Raw genomic sequence first — 15,606 nt, 5'->3', positions numbered from 1 at the left:
CACTTTTGTGCACACTAGTTTATGTTTTGAGCTTTCTTAATGAGACTGGAAGACCAAGCAGTCTTTCATGTTATGCTGTTACGTTCACTGTGATTTTGTGAAGAATATCTTACTGGAAGTTGTAAATCATAACATTATCGTAGCTGCATTAATGGATCATGTAACTGCCTTTTTGTGGGAATAACAGATGGAAAGCATGAATTAAGCATACTTGTGTCTTTAGTAGAGAGGAATCTATCTTTTGTGATCCATCTTACGTTTGGTATCTCCAGTTAGTTACTTTGCTGATAATAGTAAATACTGGGATTGGCATTTTGAGTCCCCTCAAGTTATTGGTGCAATGATAGGTTGATTTGTACTGTTCTTCTTCAGAATGACCTAAAGTTTTATGAAGAAGACTAATGTGAAAAAATATAAGTAAATATATGCTTATATTTAAACATACTTTTTTTTTTTTTTTTTTTTTTAAGGATGATTGTTGAACCAACTTTACAAGATGAAGGCGAATTTCTCTATGAAACACAGCCAGAATTACTGAAGTACAGGACTACTGAACTTTCAGTAGAGCTTGTGACTGATTGGTATTTGAGCAGAGCACAGGAAATAGAAAAATATTCCATGCAGGTGAGAATAGCAGCGAGGAAACAATGATGGCTGTTTCAGGCTGATCAGTATTCTTCAGTAGAAGCCTATCTTAATGGGTATTAATGGGATGCTTTTTCCCAAGTACTTTAGCATACTCGTGCTTGCTCTGAAATTCAGTCAGGTAAATAATTAATCCATAGGAATGAACAGGAAGCCTGTAGATTCTCTTTCACTTGACTTACCATAGCAGACAACACTTTTAGTGGAAGAAATCTGCTTACCATTGTGTCTTGTATTTGTAATTAAGTAAAGGGAGGGAACGTTGTGAGTGTGTATCAGGAAACATGGTTTATGGTGTCACATAGCATTAGGTCGTATACCGATATAAGGTATTCAGAAATGTCACTGTCAAATGCTAATTACTGAGAGCAGCCCTGAGAAGAACTTGGGGGTATTGGTTGACAAGAAGATCGACATGAGCCAGCAGTGTGTGGTTCCAGCCTAGAAAGACAACTGCATTCTCAGCTGCACCAAAAGCAGCATGGCTAGCAGGTCGAGGGGCATGATTTTCCCCTTCTACTCTGCTCTTGTGAGACTACCTAGACTGTTTGGCTCTGGGGCCCTCAGCACAAGAAGGACATGGCTATACTAGAACGAGTCCAGAGTAGGGCCACAAGGAAGATCAAGGGTCTGGAGCATCTCTCCTATGAAGACAGGCTGAGGGAATTGGGGTTGTTCAGTCTGGAGAAGAGAAGGCTGCAGGGAGACCTTACAGTGGCATTCCAGTACTTAAAGGGGGCTACAGGAAAGCTGGGGAGGGACTCTGTCAGGGGTATAGTAATAGGACAACGGATAATCATTTTAAACTGAAAAAAGTGTAGATTTAGGTTAGATGTTAGGAAGAAATTCTTCACTGTGAGGGTCTTGAGGCAGTGGAACGGGTTGCTTAGAGAAGCTGTGGATGTCCCATCCCTGGAAGTGTTCGTGGCCAGGTTGGACGAGGCTTTGAGCAACCTGGTCTGGTGGGAAGTGACCCTGCTATGCTGGGGTGTTTGGAACTAGGGGATGTTTAAGGTCCCTTCTAACCCAAACCATTCTATGATTCTGTGTAGTACTGTCACAATTGCTTCTTGGCAGGTTTATTGTATGGTTGTGAAACTATCAGGCAGCTTATTTCTACATTATTATTTTCTTTATGTTTTAAAAATGTGTGAAGTCCTGTGTGGTAAAGATAAGCAGTGCAAATAGAGCTCATGTGCTCTGTTGGTTTATTGCTTTTCAAGCCCATATAGCTGCATGAAAAAAAAAAAAAAAGGTTGGATGGAAGTATCAATATAGGTTAGTTCTGGTCTAGTTCTTTTGTTTTTCAAGTTTGCAGTTTTTCAGGCATCTTTAATCTTAATTCCCTGTGATTAACAGCCTATCAGCAGCTATGGAAATAAAAGCAACTTCCAAGGATCAATTAAATTAATAACATAAATGAGATTGTGCTCTACTGTTCCAGGCTTTTGTCTGCCTCACTGAATACATACAGTCAATATTGCATTCTTAGAAATCAAAGCAGAATCTTTCACGTAAAGATGTCTTCAGTCACTGATTATATTCTGTGGAATGAAATGCACCAATTAAAATCAGTAATTCATGGACAGCTAGAAAAGTCACATTACACACAGATATACACATAACTTCAGTCAGTTAACTGATAAATTTAGTTTCAAGCAATCGTTTATAGTGCATGGAGAAAGATGAGATGCCTTATTTCTGTATGACCTACAGAAAGAATCAAAAAAGGTATTTTTCTAGTTTATGTGCATCTGTAGGGCACACCATGGCCAAAAGGCCTGTAATGGCATCATCCACCAAGGATAAGCATTTTATTTGGTCTTTATAAAGCTGAGAATAGCAATCCATATTGAAACAGGCAACAAAAACTTCTAGGAATTTAGAATCCCCTCTTGAGCAAGGGGAACAAGGAAAGAAGATAGTTACACAAACAGGACACAGACTGGACTTTTGAAGTTGTTTTTTGGCAAACAGTTGCACAGCGGAGGTTTTTTTTTTTTTTTTTTTTTTTAATTATTTTTCAGGTGGACTGTGCTCTGTCCCTTGTTCGTCTTGGCATGGAGAGGAATATCCCTGGTCTGCAGGTGCTTTGTGACAACCTGATCACTCTTGAGACAGTAGTTTATGAAACTGATGGTGATCGAACATTAACTTTAAAGGAACTAGTAGAGATGAAGGACATTGAGAAGCTGAGACTGTTGATGAAAAACGTAAGTATTTTGAACAGATCGCTAAGTATGCCTTGATTTCCAGTAGTTCAGGTTACCCTAGAATCCCATGTGCTTAAAGATAGTGCTAGGGGCTGACGTTTTTCTAATGAGCCTCCGCCTTGAATTTAATGGAAATCTAACACTTAGTGGGGGCCTTTGTTTGTTTTGTTTTGTTTTGTTTTAAAAAAAAAGTTTTAATGGTTTAGTTTTGTTAAAGACCTGTTCTTCCATCCTAGACACGGGATCAAACATTAATAAATCTAATAAAAGTCAAAGCTTGTTAAAGCTGTGAATTGCTTTTTCATTGTCCCTTTCTATAGGATCTTCAGTGTAGCTGTCAGTGATGCTGCAGATACACATTGGATATTTTCCTTGGATGTTTTTTGATGTCTGTAAATGTTGGTGAAAAAATCTTAATATTTGTCTCTGCAGCATATGTGTTTTTCATCTTTATATTCAGCCTGTGCATGGCATTTCAGAACAGGTGAAATCTCGTCTTTTGTGGAAAGATTGGAAAATACCTACAGATAGAACAGGGGTCTGAAATAGTTAAAAGAATGTGTGTGCTCTAGAGGAGCTCATGCAGCTATCCTTAAATATTGGAAGTAATACTAGTCTGATGGGGATGCAAGCCAATCTTCCGTTCATCCTGAAACTGTAGGAAAAGGAGGAGAGCTTGGCATTTGTCAGCTAATGGGCTTTACTCATGTACAGCTTGGTCTTCCCACACCATTGGTATCAGTAAGATGATGAATTGTTTCAGTATTTCATGTCTTAGTGCTCTGTGCAGCAGTGGCAAAGGTTAAGCTTCAGCTGTATTTTGTGATAGGTGGAGATACTGTTTCAGTTTTGTTGACCAAAATGTTCTGTGTTTCTTTTTGTTGTTGTTGTTCATTTGTTTTGGGAAACAAAACTGACTTTGTTCTTTTTTCCCATCTCTGTAACTCATGGTGCTTTACAGTCCTCTGATGAAAAATATGTGAAGAATGTTTATCAGTGGATGATCCCTTTCCTACACCGCTGTGAAAATCAGTCCCCTGGTCTGGCAAATTCACTCTTCAAAGAATATTTAGTAACATTAGCAAAGGAAGACCTGACTCTGCCTCTGAAGATTTTTCAGAGTTCAAAACCTGCTGTAAGTATAGAATCTTGATGACTTTACTGGTTTCTTGGGAAATTCTTGTACTGAAGAAGTCAACTCAAAAATAGGATTAGTACATTTTCTACAGCAGATAGATCGTCTCTATGCTCTTTCCCTACTTTTTGGACTTAACATTTGTTGTGTTTTAGAAAGCATTAATCAGAAGTGTCATTGAAGAGACTGCCAAGCTAATGTAATTACTATTTTGACCTATTAGAGCTAAAAATTATTGTAAAGGCTCTTGCAGTAATTTCCTAGTGATGGGTTTAAAATAAATTTTTGGCATAAGCATTTCTTAAAAATTGGGCATAATGTTTTATGTTCTCCCTAAGATTTTTTTCCTAATGAATTTTACTATCACTAGATTTCAGATGATTTCCCCCTGAAACCCTTCTTCTCTTTCCCCAACAAATGCAAAGAATATAGTGGGAGCCACAGAGACAGCAGTTCAGTGAGCAAGGGTGGAAGTTACATTGTGTGACCATTTCATGCTGCTTGTACAATTTAAATAATTATTTTAGTGCATATACCATATGTTTTTGCATACCTTTGAACATTCTAGGTGTATGGACAGAAATCAACCAGTGAAGGAAAAACACATCTCTTTTTATATGTATTGCTGCTGTTGTACATGTTAAACAGATCTGACAAATGTTTGCAGCAGTTCCTTTCTTTTGACCTATACCCTCTCTACCTCTTAAATTCAAGTAGCGTATAATGAAATAATGAAGGACCAGAGCTATTTCAGGTATCTGCACTGTAGGAGACTAGCTGGGTTGTTTTAGATCTTGTAACTTCAAAAGGAACTTCACTAGGTTGTTGTCCGGGACTTACTGATTACAACCAGGAGATTTATTTATTTAGATATTCTCTATATTCAGAAGAAACTCAACTGCTTAATTAGAAACAAAAAAATACATACAGTGGAATGCTTTCTTTTCTTGTTAGTGTCAGCAAAAAATTATACCTGAGCAAGACCAGCTTATGATTACAGCATTGGAATGTATTTATAGTTGTGAACGAGATGACCAGCTTGCTCTCTGTTATGATATTTTGGAATGCCTTCCACAAAGAGGATATGGGTAAGCATTTTCAGCTAGTTATTTGTAAATATTTTAGATATTAAATATTGTTGTGTAGTAATACTTTAATAATAATTGCTACATCCTTAGAGGGTATGTAATTTTACTGGAATATTCCGTTCCTATCTGAATTATACTGGCTGTATGTATATACATATGTGTGTGTGCTCTTTATGTCTACTATTAAATAATGTAACAATATATGTTTTAAAGCAGTGCAGACCAAAGCTCTTTCTGTATTACTTCTTTAGGCTTTTATATTTTGGTGAAATGAGACCAAATGATAATGTTATCTTAGTAATCTTGCTGGTCCTGTTACAGTTAGTGATGTCTTGCACTTAGTCAGTCATTGCTACTTATCAGCATGTGAGAAAGGTTGTCATATGGAAGACCTGTATGAAAGACAGTTAATTGTTGAGGAAATGAAGGTATGAGGAGATACAAAGTATTCTCCCAGTTTCTTTGACAGGTAGAGATCCTGTGAAAAGTCTAGGGACGTTATATTTTTTGGAGACTGAGGGACCCTTTCAATTTTAGTTATCCTTCCAGCAAGAAGTCAGCAGTTTTAATCTTTACAAACAAAGACGTGTATTTGATTCTTATCAAGAAATGTTTCCAACTTTGTACGGCTTATCTTGATATATTCTTATTATATAGATACAAAGATATTATTTTTTTTCTTATGTATTTTTGCAGGCCTGAAACAGATATAACTAACTCTCTTCATGATGCAGTAGATGAACTGGAACAAATTCTGAGGTATTTGATTTAGCCAACATAATGTATTCTTAAATATGTCGCTGGGTATAGCCAAAAACCTTATTATGACAAATATTCTTGCTGCTTTTTTATTTTTTTTATGTTGGTTTTAGAGATGTCAACATGATTATCTGTAAGGTTTTTATATTCAGAACTTAAAACTTTTGAGTGGTTTTTGCTTTTTGAATATTAGAAAAATACACAAACACTTTGCTGGGAATAAAAGTATTTTTCCAGAGGAGTAGGAAGGTTATTTCTAAAATATATTGTGACGTATTGTAATACTTTGGTGAAAAACTGAAAACTGTGAAGATAGTTTATCACATTATTGTGTTGTGCATTAGCCCTGCAGTTTTTTAAAGTAAATAGTTTTACTGTGGCTAATCCATATTGTTACAGACTTTACACTGTTTGTTTGCATTTGCAATGCATTGTTTGATAACAGCTTTAGGAAAGCAGCAGCAGAGGTAGTTGTACAACTGTGTAGAAATTAAAAATATTTACCATTTATTTGCAGTGTGTCAGAGCTGTTGGAGAAGCATGGACTTCAGAAACCTGTTTCCTTTGTGAAAGACACAAAAGACAATGCCGAGGAGGCACGGAAACTGATGATTAGGCTGACAAGGCACACAGGTCGCAAGTTAGTATTCAAAGGGGAACTGGAGATAAAGGGGGATATGACAGTAAGGGGAACAGTACTTAATTTCAGAGAGTGTACCTAACTGTATTTTTTATGATAGGGAACTGTGCTGTTTAAATTGAACACAGAGTACATAAAACACATTTGTTAAACTGATGATTAACATAATTAGTGTTTTTGCTGCACTCTCCACATACGAAAATGTCTTGCTTCAGACTTGTTTCAGTGTGTTTGTGTTCAAGTTAACAAGCCTAAAAGGCTTGCTGGCTGCTGCAAAACACAGCAAAATGATGTACAGTGAAGTTAACGTGTTGTAAATGATGTTCTTAAAGATCTATTTAATTTTATGGGAAGTGTAGGATTTGTAATTTTTTTTTGTTTTGCTTTCTCAGGAGCTGTTGTAACAGGGTTATTTATTGCTTTTATGTATTGATTATGCCCCTTATTTTCAGTATAATTTTTACATTTTTCTGTATAAGAACTACCCTATTTAACTGGTCTTCTAAGTGTGCATAAATTATTACACAGCTCTTGGCATAAACAGATAAAAAGAATGAATCCTGGTTAAAGCAGCCATCACTGTTTTTTTTTCTTTTTTTTTTTTCCTGCTTGAACATGCACAATGTTTTATTGGTGGTGATAGGGTAATACTTAACTTGAGCATGCTGAAAGCTTTTTAAGACTTTTAGGAATCTTTTTTTAGAAAGATCAAGTCAGTGCCTTTGTAGGAAAAATGTTGATATTTCTACTTCCTCGTAGAGACACTTTGCTTTGTAAAAGTGAAAGCTAATATCACTTGAGAAAATCGCTACTAGCTGAAATAATTTGTATAGCTTAAAACAGTGATTTGTCAATCTTAAGGTGATGTCCAAAAACCTTCATAGTGTTTTTATTAGAAAATGTTTTGATGGTACACAGGAAATTTTACAGGAAATACCGTGTTTAACAAAGACGCATGATTCCAGAGGGTCAAGAAACTGAATACAGTTTGGATTTTAGCAAAAACAACTGCACTGCTGTTCTACAATCGCACAAAGTCGATCAGTCCTTTGAGTTGGCCTACAGTAAACAACACTTCAGTGATCCTCAGTTGCTGTTTCAAACTTGTTTTTACCCTGTTTCTGCTGAGTTAGCAGGAAGATAGCACTTCCAGCTTTCTGATATCTGTTGGAAGTTACCAAAACTAACTGGGGGATTTTGATAAGGATTTCTAAAGATACCTATCTTATTCCACAGAAAACAAAAAGCAAAAACAGTTTGGTTACTGGATTTTGTCAAACAATTTTAACCCACATACATGATTTAAATTTGTAGTTAATATTAAGTCTTCAGTCTTTATAAATCATTTTTAGTAAAAAGTCCAATTAAAGATTGAAATGTCTTTTGAGAAAGCATATTTTTATGATGAAATTGTAGTATTATCTACTGCTTTTCTTTACACTTATTGAGAAATAGAATATTTAATTTTGAAAATGTTTGTAGGCAACCATCAGTCAATGAGACACAATGGAAAGAGTTGCTCCAGGATATGTTAGACATGCAGCAGAAAGTATACACATGCTTACAATCAGATACTTGCTATGAGGTGAGTTTTATATTTTCTCATTGATTTATGCCCCAAGTAAGCTACAAATTCTCATTTCACATTGTTGCTTACAAATGTAAATACACTTTCATGTGTTATTACTTGGTTGTCTACTGATTTTTTTAATGGAATTTTTAGTCAATGCAAACAAAATTCCTGTGTTAATACATTTAATCAAAAGCCCCTCTAATAAATATCCTGTAAAATATCTTTTACTAGAATTATTTATGTTTTCTAAATGGTGTCAACTTCTTGAACCTTCATAATGTCATTTACAGATATGTTTACAAATACTTTAATGGAAAGTAAGCAGTCTTTAGCTAAATGTTATTTTCAAGTAATCATTTCTTAAACATGTAGTTTGTTAGTATCACCCAAGACGCATAATTTTGGGCTTTTTACTTTATGCAATTGAAGTAAAATAACATGAGAAGGGAAATCTAATTTCTTTAAGGGGAAAACAAACAAGCAAAAACCAAACAAACAAACAAACAAAACCCACAAACCCACAAACCTGCCATGTACATAAAGTCCAAAACTATGTCATTGTTATTTGCAAAGAAGGAGAGCTATTAGACTGATGTAGAATTTTCCATGGAATGTACTGTTTATTTCCATTTTCACTTCACTGTACTGATTTATTATAGAAACAGTGCCATACCCACTAAAATCTATTTAAAACTTGACATCTTTTAAGTTTAATACAAGTTTTTTTTATTACAGTTTTCAGATTTAATTGCTTATGGCTGCCAATCTGAGTAGCCCTTGGGAAGAGTTTTTGAAGCAAATTAGAAAGAAATAATGAAGGAAAAAAGCAAACGGGGTTTAACCTATACATAAAATTTGACTTTCTCTGCAGCTTGAACTTTGAAGTTGCACAAAGATCTACGATGTATTTGACGTTCCTGGTTTTGTGATAAGCTAAGGCTTAGTGTACATAGAACTTTAAAGTGCATTTAAAAAATTGAGTATTACAGCACACTGAAAGTGAAAATATTAGCTTTTCCTTTGCATTACATCTTAATGTAATTTTTTAATATTTTTTTTTAACCTCTGGACCAGATGATTATTATATTTTAATTGTACTCAGAATGAGTCCTGTCCTCTTAAAGAAATATTTAATATCTAAAAGTCTTGAAGTAAATTGTTGTATGTATGTGAATGTTAAGGAAGAAGGAGGATCAACTCTTGATGACTTGTATTTAGATCATTCATCTGCATGTTGAATTGCTAGGGAAATAACTTCTAAAAAGTGTTTGGGAATCACCAGTGTTCCCAAAAAGTGTTTGGGAAACACAAGAATAAATAAGCCTTTTCTATCTCTGGCAATTTTATTTTCCAAGATTTGAAATTTTAAGAATTACTTTTCATTTTTCACTGTTCCTTGAGGATTAAATGGAAGCTGATCCAAATAGTATAATATTTATGAAGCACTGAACTATGTTCCTTTGGTGCTCAAATGTAGAGCATGAGATGGTTTGGAGAGGTTCATCATAGTGAAGAAATACTTTAATTTGTTATGAAATTAAAAGCCTTTGGCAAAGGCCATATTGTTGCAGCTGCAGTAGTTTCTGAAATGACTAAGTACATATGTTGCTATTCATTAGACCTATACTGAGCTATACTGAAAAATTGTTAAGGAACTGAGATTAAGCCTCTTACAGTGGGCAAAACTTTGACCTGAAATTAAATGTTTCGTGTTAGATATAGAAGTGTATTAATATGTATGTTATTTGAAGATAGTCTTGATTCAAAATTAAAGACAAGTTATATACTTAGTTCTAAATACTTTGAGTTTCTTTTGGAGTATAGGGTTTGTTCTTTTATGTTTTCAGTGTCCTAATACTGAACTGCCTTTTCTGCTACCTGCATCCCATTAACACCTCAGAAAATAGGTGTAAATTTCTGATCTCCTATTTTCTGAACTCATACTGTAAATAGGCAGTTAATAAGCTTTTTTTCTTTTTCTTTTCTTTTTTCCTGCAGGAAGTAGAACTAACTAAATAATAGTTATTTTTAGTTTTACTTAATAAACACATAACTTCTACCAAGGAGAATGTTCCCACAATTTTTTTTTCTGTTTGGACTGAATGTATTCTTTGGACTTCAAAGATGCTTTTATTCAAAAGGGTTGGTTCCATACAATGAAAATATGCTTACTTTAAGCTGTTGCTACAGATTATTAAATTACCATTCTTCCTTTTAGATATTCACAGAAAGTCTTCTATGCTCAAGCAGTATAGACAATATCCATCTGGCTGGGCAAATGATGCATTGCAGTACTTGGTCAGTGGATCAACCAGTTTCATCAAAAGGGAAACCACAGTACAAAGTCAGCTATATGAGAAGTATTGAACTAGTTCTGGCTGCTGGCAGAGAATATTTCAATTCTTCAACCAGTCTGACTGATAGCTGTATGGATTTGGCCAGGTATGTTTACAATTATCATATATGTAAATACGTACTTCTCTTTCAGTTGAAACTTGACATTTCTTTTCTCTGAAATGTGTTGTGAATCTATTTCTCTGTCTTTAAAATTATGTGATAATGGAAACAATATCTTTGGTTTCTGTAAGATTTCCCCCCCCACACACACACACACACCATGCTTTGCGTGTGTGTGCACTGTTGCTATCCTTTGGTTGCTGGTCTTTTCCAACCTGAATGATTCTATGATTCTGTAATCAAGAAATAAGCCAAACAGTTCTTCAAAAAGGAATTCAGACACAGAGCTTTCTATGAAGGAGACTGCAGTACTTACAGTGTTACGTGTAGAGGTTGCAGTATGGATGTTAATTGATATGTGTTATTCTTGTGTTAATTGATATGGAAGTATTTAGCAACATAAATGTAAATAGGTAAAGTGGTCAAATATTGCCTGTGTCAAAGGCTGATGCCTTGGCTTAACCTAAATATTTTAAATAAGGGTATGTCTTAATATTGATAGCCTTTCTCTTTTATTCTAGTAATTTATTTTTTCATTGATCTTGTTTTTTTCACGTTAATCCAAATGAGTTTCTCTTTTTCCTTGAGGCACTTATGTAAAACATACAAGCACATAACCAAACAAAAATATTTATATTTTATTTACGAAGGTAGACGTGTCTTTTAAATAACACTTTCCCTTTGACATGAGTACATTTAACTAGTAATTGCAAGAGATATTTAAGTATTTTTCTTCCCCTCAAGATAAAAATTCATCTTCTTGACCTTCGATGATATGTATGTATGTGTGTTAGCACATTTTGGGGAGATCTTCAGCAAACCAGCCTTTAACCAAGTAAGGCAGTCAAATGGTTTGTAACTAGTTATCCTTTTTCACATTAGGAAGTTTTCCTCAGTAGAAAATTGCTTTATAGATTGACAAATCATGTATTTTCCATTAAGATTTAAAAGAATGTTTTTGCAGTTTACCTTCAGTTAGAGGGTTATGTTCTATATAACTTAATCAGAAAGTGACAGAAAATGGATTTTTTCCTATTCATTCACAGCTGTGCCCTCTTCCATCCCAAATGGACACATGTGAGCACATACATACATATTAGTAAAGGCATTATTGCCTTAGGTCAAAGTTGGAAGGCATTCACTTTCACAGAATCAATTATATAATGTTAGCTCTATTTATACATTTCTGTTGCAAACCATTTTTTCTTAAACATGTATTACTAAAAACTACATATGAACATAGTATTCCAGTGAAAGTTTTAAATAAAAGATGATCATGTCCATATAATATTTATAAAATACATGCATATTTTATTTAAAGTTTTATGTAAAGTTACAAAGCAATAGTAATTGCATACGGAAATTCATCTTCAGAATAATGTTATATATTTATATATTTTTATCAACTTTGTTTTCATTTTCTGAATCTAGCTGAGGAAGCTGAATTTGTGACAAGGACCTTAAGTTTGGCTTCCAATCAACGTTTTATGTTTGTCTTCTAGGATATGACAAAGCTGAAACCCAGTAATTATTATGAAATATTTCCCTAAGTAATTATGTATGTAAATACATGTCTCAAATGTCTTTCATTTGTTAAATCTGTTACAACTAAATTCAAGAGGATTTAGGCATTGATCTTATTACAAATATGTGAAAAAGAGTATGTCTATCCAAGAGTAGAATTTGTTTAAAATGTTTAATTGGCCATAACATAGTGCCAAATATTTATAATGCGCAGGACCAGCAAGTATTTTGACATTTCATAAGCACAACAAGTTACTCTTTTTTACTCAAGAATGCAGAAGTTATCTCTTTCCAGAAATTTAGACTTTGAATTTATTCAACCGCTTTTACAAAAATTTGCTTCCTTCCTACTTAGATCCTGTCTGCAACTTATTGTAGACTGTCCAAGTGATATTCAGGAGGAGCTAGATCTCATTCGTGCTCTTGGCTACCTTGAAGAATTTGGCGTGAAAATTTTACCATTGCAAGGTACTGCGTATTTTTATTCTTTGCGATTGCTTGAATTGCATGCATAAATGTGCATGGCAAATAATTTGCTATTTTGTGAGTGTTATATGAGTAAAATAAGGGGTCCTTTCAAACAGCTTACAGACACATACCTTAAAATTACTAAAATAAATACATAAATTCAGGTGATACGCGGTAAGATGTCTGTGACTGTCTGGATATGTTGTAGTGTTATTTAACTTTATGTTTATAGATATATTTCCAAGCTCTCTTGGAATATATCTTTATAGATATATTTCCAAGCTCTCTTTCTTCACCTACACTGTTGAGCAAGAAATATGGCAGTAAGATTCATTTATATAGTCTTTAACACTGGTTCTTCTTCCAACAGTGCGTTTGTGTTCAGATAGACTCAGTCTCATCAAGGACTGTCTTTCTCAGTTGTCAACAAACTATAAGCAGTCTGCTAAGCTCCTGGGACTTGCGAATTTGCTGAGGGTTGCAGGTAAGCTGTTAGAAGGCACTGAGCTCCAATGAAACACAGAATTGTGTTATGCTCTAGGACTTTTGAGCTGATCATTAGAATGTGTTTTCAAGGATACCACTAAAAAGTAATCTGGAAAAGCAGTCGTTGGGTCAGAATGGAATATTTTACAGTAATGAAATATTTTACCTTCAAGCTGGTCTGAAAGACAGCTTTTCTGACCTTTTGTTAATACCTAAGAAAAGCCTTGTCTAATGTGAATTTTGAGTAAAAGCTCATTTCAGACTAGAGGAGTTGCAGGTGAGAATATTTTGTTTTATAGACAATTGGCAGTACTAAAGTTCCAGTAAATCTTCTTGAGTCTGTCAAATAAAATAGTTTGATTTAATAATAGTACCACTTAAGTTGGAGGAAAAAAGTAATCTCTGTCTGTCTAACAACTGAAATTTATACATTTGTTTATGCTATATGTATATTCTTTGTGCACTAAAGCTGATGTGTTAGCTTAATATTCATTTGAGAAGCTGAACATCTTGAAGGATTAAATCTTTAGTATACTATCTTTTATTTTTATTTTTTTAATGACTTGCTGTTCCATTTGTTAAATTTAAGATTTTTTATTTCCCGGATTTTGGGAATCTTAGCAGTGACAATCATTGCATAGTATAATATATAGGGAGGGTTGGGTGTGATATTATTAGAGATGCAGAAGTTAGGACTTTGATCGCCTCTGATACGGGCTGCCCAGGGAGGTGGTGGAGTCACCATCCCTGGAAGTCTTCAAAAGACGTTTAGATGTAGAGCTTAGGGATATGGTTTAGTGGGGACTGTTAGTGTTAGGTTAGAGGTTGGACTCGATGATGTTGAGGTCTCTTCCAACCTAGAAATTCTGTGATTCTGTGATTCTGTGATAACTGGGTCCTAAAGAAAGAAATCAGTGGAAGCATAATTGTTCCTCTATGGTAAGCTCCTGCAGTGGAGCCCTACTACTTGAAGGATGGTACAGGTGAGGGCATAGTACCATATTAAGTAGTTGGATCCAGTCTATGTAATTATTCATTTTACATGTAAATCTCTTGTTTTGTGGAAAAATAGAAAGACAGTCAGAACTTGTCTTTGTTACTTGGAAGACTTTTAGAAAGAAAATAGGATACATAAGACAAGATTACTGTACAACTCTTCCCTTCTCTTGTCTGCTTCTACCCATGTCAGTTTAGAGTCTTTATCTCTAAATATGTTGGGTTCTTTAGACTAATGCAGCTGTTTTCTGTTTTACCTTCCTTTTGAATCTAAATGATTCTCTCCTGTATGAGAGGAAGAAAGCAAAATCCAGTGTGATTCTATGAAGCTTAAAAGCACAAGTTATTTTGTCCAGTAGTGTTTGTGTTTTAGTCGTGAATTAGTGCCTCCTGTGCCCTGGTATGTATCTTTGAATATGGAATAAACTTGTAGCTCCCATCTCCAGAGACTGAAGGAAGAGGGGCAACATAAATTAAGTAGAAAACTTTAGGGAGTACCTGTAGTGCTTGTTGAGATTGCAATGTCTGTGTGCCAGCTTTCCTATTCATTGGTGTCTCAGTAAGTTTTTAAATGATTATAAAGTTTTATAAAAGATTTAAAGCCAGATGACAAAATGATTATCTCTGGACTGGAAAAAAAAATAGAAGCTGAATGTGTGAGGTGTTTAATTTTTACTCAGGTAAATGGTTTAAAAACTACTAATGTTACAAATTACATATTTATTCTAAGAGTGTTGGGTTATCTGACTTTAACTGTTAATGCTGATGGTTGTTCTTGTAGTAAGTATGGAATTCTTAAGGTAAGTGTATATTTCAGGAGTTCATCTTGGTAAGGAAAAAGCTGCTTTGACATCTTGATTTTCTTGAGTCTTAAGCTAAATAAACAATTAGCTCTGTCACTTTCCATGCTTTTTTTTTTTTTATGGAGTAACATTTCTTTGAAAGCAAAAATAGCAATAAAACATTTCTAGTAGTGACCTTCTGTGATGGTAGGTGTGGGTGTATTTTTTGTGTGTGTATTGTTGGTTTTGTTCTGCTTCAAATAAGTAGTTCTATGCTTCTGTGATTAGAAAACATTTCACTGTTTCTGAGGAGTAACTAGTCGTACTACTTATCTAAAAATACTCTTTTCTATACAGGATATTAATTCATAAGCAAGACAAGGATTCAGCATGAGACTGGCAAAGTTGTGATTGTTATCTGAACTTATTTGTTCTATGGGCTGTGGAAAACATTTGGTTTCTTTCATTTTAAAAAATTCAATATTTCTTTAATCTTTTTCAGTTTTCCTGAGATCTGAAAGCCATAAACTGCATACCACTGTTATTGCAGAGATATTATGCTTTGTATTTCATTCCATTGACTAGTATCCAGAAGAGGGTCAAAAAGCTTTCAATAAGCATACAAAGGATACGTGACTGTCATCGTGATATAAAAAGTCTAGCATACAAGTGCAATATTTTTCCATCATATTAGAGAAAGAGGTAGAGCTTCACTCTACAGTCCTCTATTGCTGCTGCACATATCTTCAGTGAGCGCTGAAACAGATAATCTGACATAGGGTTGAAGGCTGCATATGATTTTAGTGGCTAGGCTAATAATCCCCTTAAAAACTGATACTA

The 15,606-nt window shown here is 34.4% G+C and overlaps 1 protein-coding gene across 3 annotated transcripts in view; it reads left to right on the top strand.

The window, feature by feature from the left end:
• The window catches only part of NBAS (NBAS subunit of NRZ tethering complex), a 177,912-nt gene that overhangs the window by 47,401 nt on the left and 114,905 nt on the right, over positions 1–15,606 (top strand). For all 3 annotated transcript variants that reach the window (XM_027455253.3, XM_027455251.3, XM_027455252.3), the window contains exons 23-32: positions 471–624; positions 2,673–2,858; positions 3,820–3,993; positions 4,948–5,081; positions 5,778–5,840; positions 6,358–6,480; positions 7,963–8,065; positions 10,272–10,495; positions 12,390–12,502; positions 12,873–12,986. In XM_027455253.3, coding sequence (XP_027311054.1) covers positions 471–624; positions 2,673–2,858; positions 3,820–3,993; positions 4,948–5,081; positions 5,778–5,840; positions 6,358–6,480; positions 7,963–8,065; positions 10,272–10,495; positions 12,390–12,502; positions 12,873–12,986 — 1,388 coding nt within the window. The remainder of the gene's footprint in view (positions 1–470; positions 625–2,672; positions 2,859–3,819; positions 3,994–4,947; positions 5,082–5,777; positions 5,841–6,357; positions 6,481–7,962; positions 8,066–10,271; positions 10,496–12,389; positions 12,503–12,872; positions 12,987–15,606) is intronic.

Source organism: Anas platyrhynchos, chromosome 3 (genome assembly GCF_047663525.1).
Source record: "Anas platyrhynchos isolate ZD024472 breed Pekin duck chromosome 3, IASCAAS_PekinDuck_T2T, whole genome shotgun sequence".
Lineage (NCBI taxonomy): Eukaryota > Metazoa > Chordata > Aves > Anseriformes > Anatidae > Anas > Anas platyrhynchos.
Note: the sequence above shows the minus strand (reverse complement) of the source record. Positions and strands in the feature narration are given on the sequence as shown.